Genomic DNA, 19560 nt, shown 5'->3' on the forward strand with positions numbered 1-19560 from the left:
TTCTTCAATACAGGCTGTACAGTGCAGCCACTTTAAGCCCCTTTCTTCAATACAGGCTGTACAGTGCAGGCACTTTAAGCCCCTTTCTTCAATACAGGCAGTAGAAGGAGGTACCAAACCGAATGAAGTAGAAGAACGGATACAGTCTCGCCTTAACCTGGCTCCAGAGACAACATTCATAATGGTCACGTACTACCTTTGATTCACAGGCAGACAGGGAATTAAAAGTAGTTTGTGATCAGTATCATGGGTGCCGACAGGCAATTTCAGATAGGGCCCAAACAGGTATACTACCTGAATGCCCGTTCCCCCATGGGCAGACTTCAACACAATGAAGAGAGGGGTTTTACTAATTTATCCCTTACATATTCTTTGTAACAGTACACAGTTTATCTTCACTCCATGTTACAGCATTTTCCAAATTCCAAAAATACAATGCTCCCCCCAGCTACAGAGTTGTTTGGCCACCCAAATAGTACATGAGCATGACTCTGATCTCAAAAGTTACATCACTTACTAAGCGATGTCTCCTTACAAATAGTGCCACCTAAGAAAGGCCCTATGTGCTACTTACCAGTCCCACCACCACTTCCTGACGTCTTTGCGCATGCACCATCAGTCCAGAATGAGATCACATGATTTAGCAGATCTCACATATACGCAATGCATAGGATGCTGGATAGCTCAGTAACAAATTGTTTACCTGCAGCTGTCCTTTCTTTGATCTCTTCCAGTTTCATCAGTGTAGCAGATGTTAACTGTTCTAAATCCATTCCTTTACGTGTTTGGAAAAATTCTGCAAGAGCATTGATGGTAACCTACCATAAAAAATACATTGGGAAATATAAGATCATCAAACCTTCACACACCATTAGTCTTATTTTAGAGCACCTGGATATTAAAAGTTGTATATATTTTATATAGAAGTGAATGTTAATTTTCTTATTCTGGTAGGAAAAGTTCCTGGGTGTTTCACTGAGCTTTTTCTTTAGACGGAATGGTGGTTTATAGAAGAGGGAACATTCTAAGAATATGTCACCAAGTATGTCACCATAATGTAGTTGTATTAATTATAATGTAATATATTTTGGAACGCTCATAATTTTGCACAGTTACCAGGTTTGGGTGTAAATTAAGGGAAAATGTGATAACCTCTTGGGGCTACCTGCACTCAAAATAGTTATCCTTGTGATAGTAATTGTATTCAAGGTGTGATTGACTAGGGCCTAAGCACCTTATTTTATTCAATACTACAGTAGCTGAAAACCTGTACTTCGCTACGGAATATCAAGTATTTCCGTGCGTATAACTTTAATTTTGAAGGACTACCTGGTAAACTAATTAGAATTACAACAGGATATGCTCCACCCGCCGCTGCCAATCTTTGTCAGGCAGCACCTCCAGGCGGGCCTTCCCCAGATTAAGGTCACTGGAAGAGCTGTCGGTACCCTTCACACAGCAGATAAGCAGTTGCTGACTATCAAGCTTTCCTTTAATGCATTTAAGAGTCAAAATATCTATCTCTTCTTTCCTCCTATTGCTCTCTGAGAGGTTTGGCAATGACAATTGAGACACTATCCTCTCCTGACTGGAAATAGGATGGTTAAGTACTTATATCTGAAATACATATATGAAAGAAAACCGCACAACACCATAGTCTCTTAAATCCACGGGTGCATGGTCGACTAATTCAATATGTAACAGTCCTCACCATGAGGCTCCAGCAGGGGCTACAGTGAAGCAGAAACAGCACTCCATTTTATCCAATATCCAATGGTATTTATTAGTACCAATATGAGATAAGCAGCATGTCAGTAAAGTTTCCAATACTTATCAACTCATGGACACCGTCCAACCTGGGGGTAGGAAGAGGCCGGCCGGGGGTGTCAACTCACCGTTTTCTAGGAGTGTCAAAGAAAACGCAGGCGTGTCCGGCCATTTGCAGGGAGGAATCCTGACGTCAGCTCCAAGAAGGATCATCTCAGCGGGTGAGTAAGTCTTGAGCTGTGCAGAGACTGCATAAACTTTTTGCTTGTGCAGCTCTCTGCAAAGCCGATCGCACCCCTGCACAGCTCTAACCCCCTTCCCCGTAGGCGGCGATTACCTGGTCGCAGCAGTGCAAAAAATAGCCTGCCTGCGACCAGGTCTGAATTAGGCCCTTTTCCTGACAGGTCATACGTTGAAGGACTTTAAATGCACACCACTGGATCATGTCCCACCATTAAGGAGAGGGCGAGACAGAAATAAAATTCTATTGAGGCAAGATAGTAGATGGATCTACCGATTGAACTCATTGGCTCCCGATGGATTAAATGAGGAGCTATTGATGTTGCCTTATCTGTAATAACAAGAACACACTAATGGGTGAACTGGTTGACTTTGACCTACTTTGTATTATTTACATGGTTAGGAGTGTTTTCCTATAGATATGACTTGATCGATATCTCTTAATTGTAAAGATGTTAATACTCCATCATGTTTTAATTTGTTTTTGTATGTAAGTATTTAAATGCGGTATGTCGGCCCATCTAATGCACTTTAAATTGGTAAATGGATATGTTATATGCTATTATGGATAATAATATGATGCGCATATACACCATGTTTACATCACTAACCCCGCTATTGTGGAAATAAATTAGAGTGTAGAACACCTTTTAGGCGCAGATCGGCCCATTGATACCAAATGTGGTGTGGATTATGTGATGATTTGTACTTTTTTGGGGGGATTTGTATTTGTTCGTGGTCACAGATTGCTCCCGGTCCTAACGTAACATGGACAGGGCTGGTTGTATCGTCTGGTTGTCAGGCAGCGCAGCGAGAAATGCTTGTGCGTCATCAATAGGTGACGCTGCACTGCACACTATGCTTATAGGTAGCTAAGCAACGCGGGGAGAGCCGCCTACACATCACTTCCGAGTGACGTCACAGTGCAGCGCCCAGCTGGTGCTGTCAGCCGGGAGGCATGTGTGGTCTGTCTGATGGCAGGAAGACGGGTAGCGCCGGTGGCCAGGTGAGCACACTTCATGGTGATTAGTTAGGTTAGATATGACATGTGTGTGACAGCAAACAGTGGATTCTCCCCTGATAACGGCGATGTCCGAAATGGCCGTTGGGAGCTTACCCTGGGCAGGAGACACATACCCCCAGGTTGGAAGGTGTCCATGAGTTGATAAGTACTGGAAACTTTACCGACATGCTGCTTATCTCATATTGGTATTAATAAACACCATTGGATTAAATGAAGTGCTGGTTCAGCTTCACTATAGCCCCTGCTGGAGCCTCATGGTGAGGACTGTTACACTATGTATGTGTGTGTGTGTGTGTGTGTGTGTGTGTGTGTGTGTGTGTGTGTGTGTGTGTGTGTGTGTGTGTACGTGTGTGTGTGTACGTGTGTGTGTGTGTGTGTGTGTGTGTGTGTGTGTGTGTGTGTGTGTGTGTGTGTGTGTGTGTAAAGCAAAAACCACTGACTCATCACAAAATCTCCTGAAACAAAAGACTGCACTTCATTGCCAGTGGCAGTTTTAGAGCACTCCATTATTCAAATAGGGAAGCCACACTCAGCGATGTTTGACAGTGTTTAGAGGTGGCAGTTGATGTGGCTCCCCTATTTGAATAATGGGGAGATCTGCAACTGCCACTGAAGGAAGTCCAGGAACTGAGAATTGGGTCTTCTCCCCTTTGCGACTTGGTATCGCCAGCACCATGCATTCTTTATAGCCTCAGCTAGGTGGGCTGTCTTAACTCTCCTCTGTGAGGGAGGAATTCTCTCACCCCTCTTAACCCCTTTGTGGGTGGAATTTTGAAAAATCCCTTCTTAGTTGGTGCCTACGTCACAAAAGCAAGCTACTTTCCAAATTTCAAGTTCCTAGTCCTTATGGTTCAGGAGATTTTGTGATGAGTCAGTGGTATTTGTCTTTTATTTATATAGATTTATCTTCTGCTCATCTATGTAGTAGCCAATTCAACCAGCAGAAAATTGAGCGCAGAGCAGAAATTGGACAGTGTTTTTTATCACAGTATACACATCGCCTAAAGGAAAGTTGTTGAACTTATGAAACTGTACAATAAACCCATAGGTCACTTTCTTTACAATGATTACAGCTGAATTATATGATACAACACAAATTTATTTCTCATACCGTATGATAGCTTTCATTCCACAATAAAGCTCAATCTGTAACACTTGCAAACATTTCTTAGGGAAATGCATATTATACACATGAAATGTAATGCCTTACTGACATTACAACAAGCATAGAGATTGTACATTACATAATGTAGAGATCCATAGTAAGTCAGACAAATGTAGGAACCATTTGAGTTTTTTAAAGGAGACAAGAAAGATGTGTATCAGTTGCCATTAATAGGGATGATTCCTTAAAATAAGGTACCAGCAGTGACTTTTAGGTGCACTGGGATTCTTCAGAAACAATGAATGGAGGGGTTTCACAAACTCTGAACCTACATGAAAATTTAGAGCAGCAGAAAAATTAGATTTTACAATGAGTAAAAAATCCTTTCTTCTGAGTCCATTTGTGGGAGGCTGCGCCATTACTTTTGGGGTAGAGTGTGGGCTATGGAGTTTAGGCACAAGAACACTAAAAACTAGCTCCTCCGAGTCTAAACCCCCCCCCCCCCTCACCACCAGCAGCAACTCAGTCTACGTTTAGCGAAGTCACAATGATTAAGAACACAAGAAAAAAGCCTGAAACAACTAAACTGAAGAACAGAACAATGCCAATACAGAAAAAAAAAAAAAAAAAAGGGCAACAAATGAGGATAGAGTAAAAAAATACAACCATATTTCATCTTTCATCTATCTGGGGACACCCTGCGCCATTACCTCTGGGAGTTCCCAAAGCAAGCTAAGAGGTTAATGGTGGTGGAGGGGGGGGGACGTCCAGAGGGACAGGAGGGACGTAAATAGGCTGTATACGTAGAATCCCTTCAAGGAAACATTCAACATCCAGAAGGGCGGCTTACTTTTTCTGGAACAGGACAGAAAGTGCAGAGACTTGTCCCATAAGAGATGGAAGACGAAGAGCTTTTGACAAATCGTCCTGGAGAAAAAGATGAGAGGCTAAAAACGGAAAACCTCAGCTGAAAGGTGTTTACGTTCACAAGAGATGTACAATCTCCAGACACGGTGATAGATCCTTGATGTGACTGGCTTGCAAGCCTGCAGCAAACTCCAGACTACTGACCAATGCAAACCTTTCACCATTAACATGATTGTTTCAAGAACCATGCCGTTAAAGCAAGACAAGACAAATAGTGCTGACGACACAGACCTTGAAGTAGAAGATCTGGGCAAAGAGGCAGATGGTAAGTATTGTTTACCAGAATGCTCTGAAGCAGGGAATACCAGTATCTATGGGGCCAAACAGTAGCCATCAGGATGACCAGAAGAGCTTCTTGTCGAATGTATGGAAGCACTCACAGAATCATGGGCAGAGGCAGAACAAGAATCCCATATGGAACTGCCAATGAGCTGTCATGGCATCCCCAAACACTGCGTGAGGATCCCTGAAGTGAGCGCCGTACTGGGGAATAATCTTGTTGAGATGAGACGCAAGGATGTCGATATCAGGCATGCCCCACATGGAGAGCAGAGTCAGAAAAAACTCCTTATGGAGTTCCCATTAACCAGGATTAACTGTGTGACGACTAAGCAAGTCTGCTTCCCAGTTGTCCACCCCGGGAATGAACACAGCCAATATTGGGCGGAACCTAAAATTCTGTCCACCGGACAATGAGATACTCTCTCATGGCTCCTCAAGTGCGAGTAGCGCCTTGTTTGTTAATATAGGCCAGACTGATGCAGACCAGAGTGCGTGAAAGTGCCAATGTTGAAATACAGCACCCCAACCTCTGAGACTAGCATTTGTGTCTATGTCCAGATGAAGAACAGATCCGCGCAAGTAAAATTCGGAGCGTGGAGCCGCCACTGAAGAGATGATCATGTTTGAACAAACAGATGGAACAGCTGTCTGTCTAACCTCAATTCCGTCTGGGACCAACAACGCAGAATCTGAGCTTGAAGTGTCCGAGCATGGAACCGGTAAATTTGAACCGCCTTGAAGGTCTCCACGTGGCATGCACCGGAGCAATGACACACCCCACCCAAATCTAACTCTCTCTGCACATGTTATATCTGCCACCCCCCTCCCCTCCCCTGCAGTGCACATGGACAACTGTCCAACTGATAAAAAATGTGCTGCTACTGTCAGGTCTGAATTAGGCCCAATAAGTGGTGAGATACACAGACTAGCACCCCAATAACATAAAAAAACCAGCAACGGCTGGTAACAAAACAGCAACAGCTGAACAGGTAACCATAAAAGAGAAAACCTGCAGAAAAGTCAACGCACTGAGGCGGGAGCCCAATATCCCTTATGGACTACGCGAAAAGGATTTACCGGTAGGTAATTAAAATCCTATTTTCTCTGGCATCCATAAGGCATACATTGGAGAATTAGTATGATGGGGATGTCCCAAAGCTTCCAGAACGGGCAGGAATATGCGGAGACGTCTGCAGCACCTCCTGCCCAAACTTAGTATCCTCTTTGGCCAGAGTATCAAACCTGTAGAACTTCACAAAGGTGTTCTTCCCCTACCAGGTAGCAGCTCGGCATAGATGCAAGGCCGAGATTCCACGGGCAGCCGCTCAGGAAGACCCCACTGATTTTGTAGAGTGGGCCTTCAGAGACTGTGGAACAGGTAAGGCTGTCGACACATAGGCCTGTTGGATATTAAGTCCTAGACAATGAGCAATGGACTGCTTTGAAGCAGGGCAGCCCTTTTTCTGCACATTATATAGCACGAACAAGGAATCCGTATTTCTGATCCAAACCGTTCTCTTGACATCGACCTTCAAGGCTCGCACACAATCCAATGCCTCCGGAGGAGCAGTACTGCTAGAACTTGACGAAACTACAACAGGTTGATTTTAGTGGAACGCAGAGATGACCTTTGGCAGGAACTGCTTAGTCCTGAGCTCCGTCCTGTTCTCGTAAAAGACCAAATAGGGGCTTTTACACGATAAGGCCCCCAATTCTGAGACACGCCTAGCAGAGGCCAGGGCCAATAGCATCTCCGTCTTCCACGTGAGGTACTTGTCTTATACCGTCATCAGAGGTTCAAACCAGGAGGACTGCAGAAATTCCAACACTACATTCAAATCCCAGGGTTCCGTGGGCGGCACAAAAGGAGGCAGAATGTGAAGTACCTCTTGCAAGGTGGTCTGAACTTATGGCAATACTGCCAATTTCTTCTGGAAGAAAATTGAGAGCTGAAATCTGCACCTTAATGGAACCCAGACGTAAGCCCCTATCCACACCCGCCTGCAGGAAATGGAGGAAATGTCCCAAGTGGAACTTCGCAGGTGGATACGTGTGTTCCTCGCACCAAGAGACATATCTTCTCCAAATATGATAATAGTGTTTTGACGTCATGGTAGCAATAACCTATTTGGAAAGGCCCTTGTGAGCTAGGAAGTTCCGCTCAACCTCCATGCCGTCAAACAAAGTCGCCGTAAGTCCAGCTGGATGAACGGTCCTTGTTGAAGAAGATCTCTTCTCAGTGGCAGAGGCCAAGGATCTTCGACAGACATGTCCAGAAGATCTGCGTACGACGCCGTCCAGGGCAATCAGAAATGCCTGGACTCCTTAATTCCTAATATGCTTTAGCACCCTTGGAAGCAACGGAATCGGAAGAAACAGGTAGACCAGCCGGTAGGGCCAAGGCGACGTCAGTGTATCTACTTCCCTTGCCTGAGGGACCCTGGTCCGTGAGCAATACTAACGAAGCTTCTTGTTGAGTCGAGAAGCCATCATTGTCTATTTGTGGGCAGCCCCACCAGTCGATGATCTGCTGAAACACCTGATGGTGGAGCCTTCACTCTTCCGGGTGGAAATCGTGACGACTCAAGAAGTCCGCTTCCCAGTTGTCTACTCCCGGAATGAAGATTGCGGACAGTGCTCTTGCATTTCTTTCTGCCCGGAGGAGTATCTTTGACACCTCTCGCATGCAGGCCCTGCTTTTTGTCTTTCCTTGCCGATTGATGTACGCCACTGCCATGGCGTTGTCCTACTGAACTTGGATCGCATGATCCCTGAGTAGAGAGGCCTGAATCAGAGCATTGTAGATCGCCCGAAGTTCCAGAATGTTGATTGGACGTAGGGCTTCGTGGGCAGATCACCTGCCCTGGAACTGAGCCCCCTGGGTGAAAGCTCCTCATCCTCTCAGACTCGCATCTGTCGTGAGGAGGATCCAATCCTGAATCCCGAAACTTCGACCTTCCAGGAGGTTGGAGGACTGCAGCCACCACAGGAGGGAACTCCTGGCCTGAGGTGACAGCCGTATTATCCTGTGCATCTGAAGATGTGAACTGGACCCCTTGCTCAGGGGATCCAATTGAAATGTTCTGGCATGGAACCTTCCATACTGGAGCGCCTCGTATGAGGCTACCATCTTCCCCAACAATCTTATGCAAAGATGGATGGATATTCAAGTAGGCCAGAGAACACTTTGGACCATCTCCTGAAGTGTTCTCGCTTTGTCCTCTGGGAGGAACCCTTTCTGGGCCACAGTATCCAGCAACATTCTCAGGAACAGGAGCCGCTGAGTTAGCTCCAGGTGGGACTTCTGTAAATTGAGGATTCACCCATGGTGTGATAGAAGTTGGATAGTGCTGTCTATATGGAGCAATAAAAGCTCCCTGGATCTCGATTTTATCAAGAAATCATCCAGATAAGGGACAATATCCACCTCCTGGATCCGGAATTGGGACATCATCTCCATCATCACCTTCGCGAACACCCTCTGAGCTGTGGACAAGCCGAAAGGTAGCACCTGGAACTGGTAGGGATCGTTCAGTAGACAAAGGAGGGTCCCGTATGGCGCCCCTGCGTCTTTGCCGCACCAAGAACCGGGGGAACCCCTCTAGCGGGGCCCCTGGATTGTCCTCATTACTGTCGTCACCTTTAGGCAATGTTAGGGGTGTGAATGTTAGGGTGTGCGGCGTGCTGCGATTGTGACCGCTAAGGCACAGTGTCCCGCTGTACAACAAGCTTCCAGGATGGTGGTCCTGCAGCGGGGAAGTGACACTGACACCTTACAGAGGCCGGTGACTGCCCACCCCCCCTAACTCCCACGGTGCAGGTATGCTGTTGCCCACACAGCATACCGATAATAATAAAGTTTTAAAGAAACTGAAGAAAACTCTCTGGAGCTCCGGAGTGTGCATCCTCTTCCTGAGGGCACTATTTTCTAAACTGCCCATGGGAGGGGGCATAGAGGGGAGGAGCCAGCACACCCAGTAGAAGAAATTTAAAGTGCACCGGCTCCTTTAGACCCCGTCTATACCCTTTCGTACTAATTTCCCAATATCCCTTATGGATGCTAGAGAAACATTAAATTAAATGAATTTAAATTAAATGAAATTGTATTTCTATGTCATCCTCAAATTCAATTGTGAGGTTCGGGACAACACGTGCTTCTGTTTGTCCACATATTTTATGTTTGGCAGCTGGTTTTGCCTATTGGAGTGACCATAAATAATTTGAATTGGTCCTGAACCAACAATCCAAGGCACCCCTGCAAGTTTCCTGAGGCACCCCAGGGTGCCACAGCACACAGTTTGAGAAACACTGCCTTAGACAATCTCATGATGGATGCGTCCACCTTTAGAGGAACTTCCCATAGTTTTATGTCTTCATCAGCGAAAGGATAAAGTTACTTGAATTTTCTGGGAACCTGAAACTTTGTTTCAGGTATGAGCCAGACTTCCTTTAACATTTCCACAAAATGAGAAAACGACGGAAATACAGTAATTTGTCTCCTTTTCTTTTTAAAAAGAGAAGTGAAGCCTGTCTGAGGCACTGCAGCATAATTTAGCTGCAATGACTGATGAACAGCGTCAATAAAAAGCCTGACTCCAGAACCTCTAGAGGAATCTTCTTCCCGTCCTAAGGCATCCTCCAAGTCAGTATCCATTTCATCATCTTCTGGAGAAGTATCCAAATTTGGGTTATTACCAGGGTAATGGAATAGAGGGAGGCGCAAGTCTCAGCTTAGAGGTGGTAGAACCTGAGGACATAACCATCCTATTTAGGGAAGCAGCCATCTTAGAAAGACACCTGCCCATTTTGTAAGCCAGAGATACTCCTCAGCAGAGGAGGATCTAAAACTGAAACTTGCCCCAGAATCTTCCGTAGCCTGAAATTGACACAACTCGACTATAGCGTCTGTCATAGACCTTGCCCACTGCGGCATCACAGACTAGTTGAAGTCCCAGGCATAGAATTAACCAGTGCCACAGTACAAGCTGAGCAGAAGCAACTGGCTCCGTGCAGTCTTTTGGGAATTTCTTGGTACATTGTGCACAAGAAAAATAAACAAAAGAGCCAGGCTTGTCTGGTTTTCCTGACAGCATTAAGTAAAGGAAAATAATGACTCTCAACAATCACCCTGTTATATGTAGATATATAGGTGTGGAAGCAGTGTCCACCATCTATTTACACAATAAAGGCACAATTGTATAACAAGGCAGGTATCGCCTCCAGGGGTGCCGGAATGGGGGGGGGGCAAGGGGGCAGCATTCCCCCCCCCCCCCCAAACTTGACAGAGGCACAGGCGCTGGGGAGGGGGAGCGCTTACCACCGGATCACTGTGGAGACTCCAGTCCTACTTTGGAGAGTCTGCAAGCTGCCCCATGTCATGTGTCCTGGCTGGCTCTTCACTAAGATGCATTGCTGGGAGGAGACGTGCCCATGCTGAGCCTGCAGGGACATCCCCGCCTGCTCCCGGTAATACATCAGAGTGAAGAGCTGGCTAGGACACAGGACATGGGGCAGCACGTAGCGGCGGCAGACTTTCCACAGTAGGACTGGAGTCTCCGCGGTGAACCGGTGGTAAGCGCTCCCCGCATGGGGGGATAATCATTGGGGGAGCGCCAAATGTTTTTTGTAACCCCCCACCCTCTCCAATAATATAATATTGTGGCGCCCCTGATCACTTGTAAATAGACAACACAGAATCAGCAGGGCATCTGGGGGCAGCTGTGACAGCAGAGCCGCGGAGTGTGCACAAAGGGAGCAAGTATGATAAGGGTCACAGCCAACCTGCGTAGGCTGTGACTGCTCCTACCTGACCCAGTGCCTCCTCGGTGAGTCGGTGAGGGGAAGAACCCAGGGACTTCAGCAGTGTAGAGACTCCCCAGAGGCAGTGCAGAGTGAGGAAGAAGCTTAATATTCCTAACTAGTCTTACTCTGCTTGCGTTTGCCGCCTGTGAACAGGGACACAGAGTACAAAACAGAAGATAATAAAAGAAAACCTAACTAAAAGCTAGGAGCAAAGAAAAGGTGTGCCTTCACTTCAAGGCACAAAAACTAGACTTAGGTGCAGCTGGAGGTGGGAGGGGTTAGACGGGGAAGGAGAGAGTTTTTAGTGTTCTTTTGCCTACACTCCATAGCCCACATTAACCCAGCGATAATGGATAAGAGGAAAAAGCATCAAACTTTATTTTACCCTACCATAACACCGACCTCTAAACCATGGGTTTAAAAGAAAACTTTGAGGGCCCCACAGAAACACTTTGAAGCAGCCCCTGTACCAGTGCTTCTAGAGGACACCTTTCCGCGGCAGTTGTTAATTTTATGCCCCATAAAAGTGAACCATAGTAGTACCTTCATGTTATGTCCCACAGTAGTGCCATAGTTTATTTCATGAACCATAATAGTTCCCTAGTTCACATGTATGTCACATTGTAGGGCTGCCAGTGCACATTATGCAAAAGAGTACCTTAATTCACATTACGACATACATACAGTGTCCCCAGTTAATGTTAGGTCACATTATAGTGCCCTACACTTCATATTGTGCCACATTGCAGTGCCCCAGTTCATATTATGTGTATTATATGCCTTGCAGTTTATTCCGCATTACAATAAGCAGATCCAGGGGCATACTGTACCTAGATAGATTTCAAGTCTAAAAGCAAAACATTTTAAGGGCCCCTATGTACCAACTAATGATTAAAAATTTATATAACACATGTAACTTAAAAAGGGAAAGTGGGCCCCTCTTAGCTCTGGGCCACATAGCAGCTGCACTCCCATTAACACAGAGCCTCACAAAACCGTGTCCAGTAGCCTAAGAAGCCAATCCATCCTGCACGCAGGTGAGTTCACTTCTCTCCCCTAAGTCCCTCGTAGCAGTGAGCCTGTTGCCAGCAGGACTCACTGAAAATAAAAAACCTAACAAACTTTTACTCTAAGCAGCTCTTTAGGAGAGCCACCTAGATTGCACCCTTCTCGGCCGGGCACAAAAATCTAACTGAGGCTTGGAGGAGGGTCATAGGGGGAGGAGCCAGTGCACACCACCTGATCCTAAAGCTTTTACTTTTGTGCCCTGTCTCCTGCGGAGCCGCTATCCCCCATGGTCCTGACGGAGTCCCCAGCATCCACTTAGGACGTTAGAGAAAAAGGGAAAGTGGGCCCCTCTTAGCTCTGGGCCACATAGCAGCTGCACTCCCATTAACACAGAGCCTCACAAAACCATTTTGGAAATGCCACTGTAACCCATCAACTATCAGTGCTAATCTTTCCTAAGTGCCCCTTTTTTATTCCCAAGACCCTAAAAGTGTCACTAGACTGTTTGTTTTTATTAAATCTTTTCTTGATGCAAAGTAATATGTCCTTTTCAGTAGATCAGACAGGTTTTGCTTACTTTAAACTGTTAACGACTGCTATTTAATTATATGTATGGCACATTCAGATATACCTTTATTTGAAGCCATAGGGCACCCTGTTTATAAGAGGCTGTCACGACTGGCCGGCCAATTCAGACACGTCAATCTGAAAATTGCCGCCAGTGACTTATGGTTACTTCAGACATGGAAATTTCCACCACCTAAGGGATTAGTGTAAATAACTATTCCCACAGCAGCTCTTTTGGTTCCGCTCACAGTATACACTTTAAAAATCAGTAGCATGTGCTTCGCAAGGCCATAGGTTTAAGACCACACAAAATCAGAACTAGAAATTAGGACCACAACGAGCAGTAATTCATCTAAACTGCCTTGTGATGGTCATTTGAAGAGGGATATCTGATGATCTAGATTTGAAGATATCTTCCGTATATTGCTATAGAAACAGCGCTGGTGGTCCACTCCTTTTTATTTTCTCTTTAGGTACTGCACACAGGGAGCAAATTCTCCTCAGACTTTTGACCCCCACCCTCACGGATATTTAACCCTTTTAAAACCAGAATTGTTTGTGCTTGGGTATCAGAAGGTCCATTGTGTGCCCATCCCTAGGGTTTTCCAAGTCAAACAAGTGGAGGCCATTACTTATCATGATTCACTCTTAAGCTTAAGATCTGTGATTTACCAATATATTGGGCATATTTATGGCTCAGCCTGGAAACAGATGCCATTTCTTCAAAAGAATTTGATACCTCTGTGAATTGTTCAGGAAGACATTAGCAATTACACAGGCCCTCATGCCGGGTATATTACACAACATCTCTTGTACAATGCAATGTCCCCAGACTCCATTCAATTACCTGGAGTTAATGACATAAAAAGCCCTTTGGCATACACTTTTACAAATTACATTTTCCAAACAGAATACATATGATACAACATACAATTTGAATAATACCATAATTTGGTATCAGATCCGTGCTGGGTCCTAAAAAATATATGGATAGGAGTCTTCCTGGCGCTTCCTTTGATACAGTGGCTGCCTCTTAATTTCACAAAAAAGACTTATCCCAAGAAGTCTAAACTTAAAACATGGAAACGAGAGGATGTGAAAAAGATGGCGCTACTGTGCCTATACAGATGGAAAAATTATAGGTGATGGAGAAAGAAAAATGATAGTTGATACTTATCCAAAGTGATATGGACAACTGGGACTCTTTGATCAAAGTAGGTATCCTCTTTTTTGTGCTTTCAAGCAATGGGCTCATGGGTACATAGAAAACATAATGGAAAAACAATTATGTGTAGAAAATTCCAATGAGTTGTATGAGTACATCTAATGTTCAAGATTATTTCATATATGAGATATGCAGAAACTCCTTATGAACGTAGATTAACTTTTTTTCTGACGAATTGGAGGTGCCATACCTCACTTAAACAATATGAAGTGTTAAAACTCTTATAGTGGTATCTTTATCTCTTAACCCCACAAAAGTTAAGATATAGAATTTTCTCTGGCGAAGTGGAGGTGGCGTACCTCACTTACACAATACGTGTGAAAAACTCTTGTAATGGTATCTTTAGCTCCTGACCCCACAAATGGTGTCATTTCCATTTCCTGTTGTCCACCTGATGTTGTCCACAACATCAGGTGGACAACAGGAAGCGGAACTGACGTCATCTTTAGGAATCTCATTTGAGCTATAATTAAAGAATCATGTACTATATGCCCTCATGCCTTGAAAAAGAGTCACCCCAGACTCGAAACGCGTTGGTCAAGGAGGTCTTTGCACAGGTGAGGTGGATGTGCGTCTTCCAAGCAAGGTAGGTTTCACTTTATTCCTTCACATTCGAAATTGGAGCTCAGATACCGGACCTTAGCTCTTCAAAATTTATATACCCCACCTTGCTGGCACCCCCCACTTGTCCAGGGCTTTTTTTATGTATTTTTAATTGTCATTTTACCAGTTGTATAATAAATTGTACCTTTTCAACATTATTGTACAAGTCTACTTGATGTAAAGAAACCTTGATGCGTGGAGTTACGCTACATTTATCGTGAGTAATGGTACGCCTAAGACGCACCTTATGATAGATACCTTGATGAGTGCAATACCGCTCCTCACTATGCAAGTGAGGTATGCTGTCCCTAGAACCACCTACATATTTTATAATTTGTGGGGTCAGGAGATAAAGATACCGTGACAAGAGTTCTTCACACATATTGTGTGAGGTACCTCACCTCCATTTCGTCAGAGAAAATTCTATATCTTAACTTTTGTGGGGTTAAGAGATAAAGATACCACTATAAGAGTTTTAACACTTCACATTGTGTAAGTGAGGTATGGCACCTCCAATTCGTCAGAAAAAAAGTTAATCTATGTTCATAAGGAGTTTCTGCATATCTCATATATGAAATAATCTTGAACATTAGATGTACTCATACAACTCATTGGAAATTTCTATACATAATTGTTTTTCCCATTATGTTTTCTATGTGCCCATGAGCCCATTGCTTGACAGCACAAAAAAGAGGATACCTACTTTGATCAAAGAGTCCCAGTTGTCCTTATCACTTTGGATAAGTATCAACTATCATTTTTCTTTCTCCATCACCTACCATGTATAGGCACAGTAGCGCCATCTTTTTCACATCCTCTCGTTTCCATGATGGATCCTGTCAGGCTGTGAACATTTAAGATACAGTCATCACCACAAGAGATCAGCAGATGAAAGAAGCAAAATGTTCTGAGACAAAATGAAGCTCAATTTTAGATTGGGTACTATTGTATATGGAGTGTATAGATGTACTCTGTAGGCCTTTTCTATGTCACCTTCACAATTCAGATTAAACAAATTATTAAACAAGTACAATCTATAACCAAGTTTTTAAACACATCTGTGTGTCTGCTCACCAAGGCAAGACTCTAGCCACTCTACAACTGACCCACCATTCTGCAAGTTCCAACACTGACCCCACATAGCCATCAAAATTCAAATGCAATGACTCACCCTACCCTATAGTACCCTCAACACTACCACCATCAATGCATCTGAAACCTCACATTTAAATACTCTCCCCTCACATTATTTTAGACTCTGGTTTCACCTCCTTTTAATAAGAACCTCTCAACCCCACCTATAAGACTGCTCCAATGCCACTACCTACCTAGAGGATTCCTAACAATGGCTGATCAGACTCTGTCCCATACTCTAAACCACTGAACACTCACTGACAATGCAGCTCTTTACTAACGCCCACCCTACTCACACCACAACATTCCCGCTGTTCCTATCTCCACCCTGAGCCAAATTCATTCCTTTGTCTCAGCTCTGCCCTTTTCATACTGGATAGCAATTCTTAAGAATAGATATATTAGGGGCCTCCCTACCTTTTTTTGTCATCATGCCTTTATTTATCCTGTCTACCTGTAATTTCCCAGTTTTATGCACGCTGTTTTCCCTATCCACCAACACAATTACAGATCAGCAATAATAATAATAACACTAAATCTTTAGTACTTGGTCTCACATTTACTATTACTATTGAAGGCAAAACATTTTAAGAGAGAAGACTAACTTACAGCATCATAAATAATCTCCACAGGCTGGGACTGCACTAACAGGAGCTGATCAGCAGTGCTGTCTTCAGGATTAATCTCAAAAAGGATTTTCAAGAGTGATGACGACTCGCTAGAACCAATAGTGCTTACAAGAGATGGAACCATATTTTGCTGCTTGAGACCTGTTACATACCAGTGGTCCAACTTGGCTTCAACTCTGTAATATAAAAAAAACAAAATAACTAAGTATGGTTCATAAAACTCTCAATCATGCAAAAATGATTTAAGGGGATTTTTTGGAATCTATTTATTGTGATAAATCAACGGCATGAATCCAAAGAGTGAATAAAAACGTGAAATATGAAACCCTATAATTTAAAGACAAAATGCATACTGTATAGTGCACATAATAGTAATGTATAGTAAGAGCAGTATACAAGACATAACGGGGGGTATCCAATTACCCGCTGAGACACATCGGGAGCGATTATTCACCAATATTTTTTAATGGGCTATCGAATTAGATCTCCAGTAAAAAAAAAAAAATCCTCTCTTGTGCAATCACACACAGGTTCAGTGAAACCTGTGCGTTTTTGCCACCGCTGCCCTAAAAAGTCGGCAATTATCAGGGATTTTGCTTCGCCTGCCTGAGGCAAGTAAAACAAAATCCTTGATAAGCCGCAGGTCGTGTTGGCTTATCAGGGCTAATAGGATAGCCCCAGCGAAGCATATGAAAAAATTGTGCAGAAGGACTGCAGCTCTACCATAGCCACAGTAAGACAAAAGGCTCTACGCACAATTAGGCAAATAGCTTTGTAGAGCATAAACAGGGCCAGTGCCCTGTTGAATTAATATAATAGTGAAAAAAATAAAAATAAATTAAAGGGACAAGTAATGACAAATGTAAAAGGAAGATCAAAAATATACTAGCTAACCTAGTGCTGACCTACTCCTTCAGCACTGAAAAACTGAGAAAGGGGTTGGAGGGGTGAAGCTTAAATATGACAAAGGTTAATCTTTTGAGCACCGGCATCTTGACCACCACTATCCCTCATGGTCAAGAGTGCCCCCAAGATTGAGGAAGCTGAGAAGGGGAGCAGAAACTATTGAGAGGGGTTTGACTTGAGTACATTTGCAATAGTGAAGATTGTATCAGAAATCTCTTTCCACATGTTGTGTAAAGTTATATACTAACTATATAACTTTAAGTGACAGACTGGCCAAATTGTCCTCCGCATGCGTTGGAGGAGTTAAGCTGGGTACACAATACACAATTTGTTGTGCAATCATGGTACCTGTGACCAATCTATATGACTATTTTGTAGTGTGTACACACAATTTGTTTCCTGAATTGTGTGGTTGTATCCTAAGTGTGGTACTTTGGGTGTGGATCATTAGATCGACAGTGTCTAGGTCAACAATGTTTAGGTCGACCAATATAGGTCGACAGTCACTAGGTCGACAGGGTTTCTAGGTTGACATGTGCTAGATCGACAGGTCAAAAGGTTGACATGAGTAGTTGTTTTTTTGGGGTGTCGTTTTCTTTGTAGAGTGACCGGGAACCCAAATTAGTGCACCGTGTCCCCTCGCATGGCGAGCGAACTTGCCATTCCAAATCGTAGTCCACGTGGATCGTTAAGTATGAAAAAGTTCAAAAAAATATTATTATTTTTAAAACTCATGTCGACCTTTTGACCTGTCGAGCACATGTCAACCTAGAAACCCTGTCAACCTTCCAATCATGTCGACCTAGTGACTGTCTACCTAGACAGTGTCGCTCTTCAGACTGGATCCCGGTACTTTATATCAGATGGATGATGCTATGTACAATGTGGTTACAATTATCATGTAGCGTTATAGTGTGGAATTGTACAGTGGATAGAGCAGTGTGCGCTCAGACACAATATATCAATACATTGCATTGGCTCGCCATAGTGTGTACCTAGTTTTAGCGTAATTAGAGTGCAGTCAAGTGGGGACTAATAGCCTTATTCAGACCTAAACTCAGCATTCAGAGGGTCTGCGCACACACAGCGTCTATAGTGCGCGTGTGCGAACCTTCACCATGCGTTCACATCCTGGAAAGATGCTATCTAATGTTGACTGACAGGCGACGGGCATCCAGGGAAAGGAAACGCTGCATTGGTGGTGGTGGTGGTGGTGGTGGAGGGGGGGGGGGGGGGGGGGAGCAGGAAACGCAGGCATGTCATGGCCATTTTTCAGGGCGGCTCAATGATGTCGCCTGCTTTTCCTACAAGTGTAAACATGGCTCTGGACTGTCTGCACACTGAGTCATGCTGCAGAGGCAGGGGTCTATCTCTATTTGATTGTATCGAATAGAAGTAGACCCCATACATGGTGGGCAGCCTTGCCCTGTGCTGGGCAGCACCAGCATATGCATAGTATGGATGCAGATTTTGGAGCTATAGCAAAATCTGCAACCAAATCTGAAAAAAAAAAAAAAAAACTAAATATCAATAACAGTAAATCTGATATGCATTTTCTTTAAGAGAAACAGAGGTTTATGTACTAAGCCTTGGGAAGAAGTAAAGTGGACTGAGATAAAGTACCTAACCACTATGCTACAGGCTGGGTTTGAAAAATCACAGGAGCTTGGTGGTTGGTACATCATCTCCGTCCACTTTCTCGCTCTATAAGGTTTAGTACAGTACAAAGGTGGTCATTACGAGTTGATCGCTAGCTGCTTTTGTTCGCTGTGCAGCGATCAGGCAAAAAAACGGCACTTCTGCGCGTGCATAGGCGGCGCAATGCACAAGCGCGTCGTACTATTGCAACGAACGATGTAGTTTCACACAAGGTCTAGCGAAACTTTTCAGTCACACTGCTGGCCGCAGAGTGATTGACAAGAAGAGGGCGTTTCTGGTTGTCAACTGACCGTTTTCAGGGAGTTTTCGGAAAAACGCAGGCGTGGCTGGGCGAACCCAGGGCGTGCTCATGACGTCAAAACAGGAACTGAACAGTCTGAAGTGATCGCAAGCGCTGAGTAGGTATTGAGCTACTCTAAAACTGCACAAATAAAGTTTGCCGCCACTCTGCGATCCATTCGTTTGCACTTCTGCTAAGCTAAAATACACTCCCAGTGGGCGGCGGCATAGCGTTTGCACGGCTGCTAAAAACTGCTAGCGAGCGAACTCGGAATGACCACCATAGATCCCACAGTCTCTAATACTTTTAGAGATACATTCTCAATCTTAGACTAGACTACAGAGCTAAGGATCACTTCCAACTGCTGTTCCCATTTAATTTAACGTGGGTCCCTTGATTGAC

The 19560-nt window shown here is 44.2% G+C and overlaps 1 protein-coding gene across 3 annotated transcripts in view; it reads right to left on the minus strand.

Moving 5' to 3' along the window:
- VPS13C (vacuolar protein sorting 13 homolog C) overlaps positions 1–19560 on the minus strand; it is a 950377-nt gene that overhangs the window by 617501 nt on the left and 313316 nt on the right. For all 3 annotated transcript variants that reach the window (XM_063926503.1, XM_063926502.1, XM_063926504.1), the window contains 2 exons: positions 16294–16489; positions 704–818 (listed from right to left, as the gene is read on the minus strand). In XM_063926503.1, coding sequence (XP_063782573.1) covers positions 704–818; positions 16294–16489 — 311 coding nt within the window. The remainder of the gene's footprint in view (positions 1–703; positions 819–16293; positions 16490–19560) is intronic.

Source organism: Pseudophryne corroboree, chromosome 6 (genome assembly GCF_028390025.1).
Source record: "Pseudophryne corroboree isolate aPseCor3 chromosome 6, aPseCor3.hap2, whole genome shotgun sequence".
Classification (NCBI taxonomy): Eukaryota; Metazoa; Chordata; class Amphibia; order Anura; family Myobatrachidae; genus Pseudophryne; species Pseudophryne corroboree.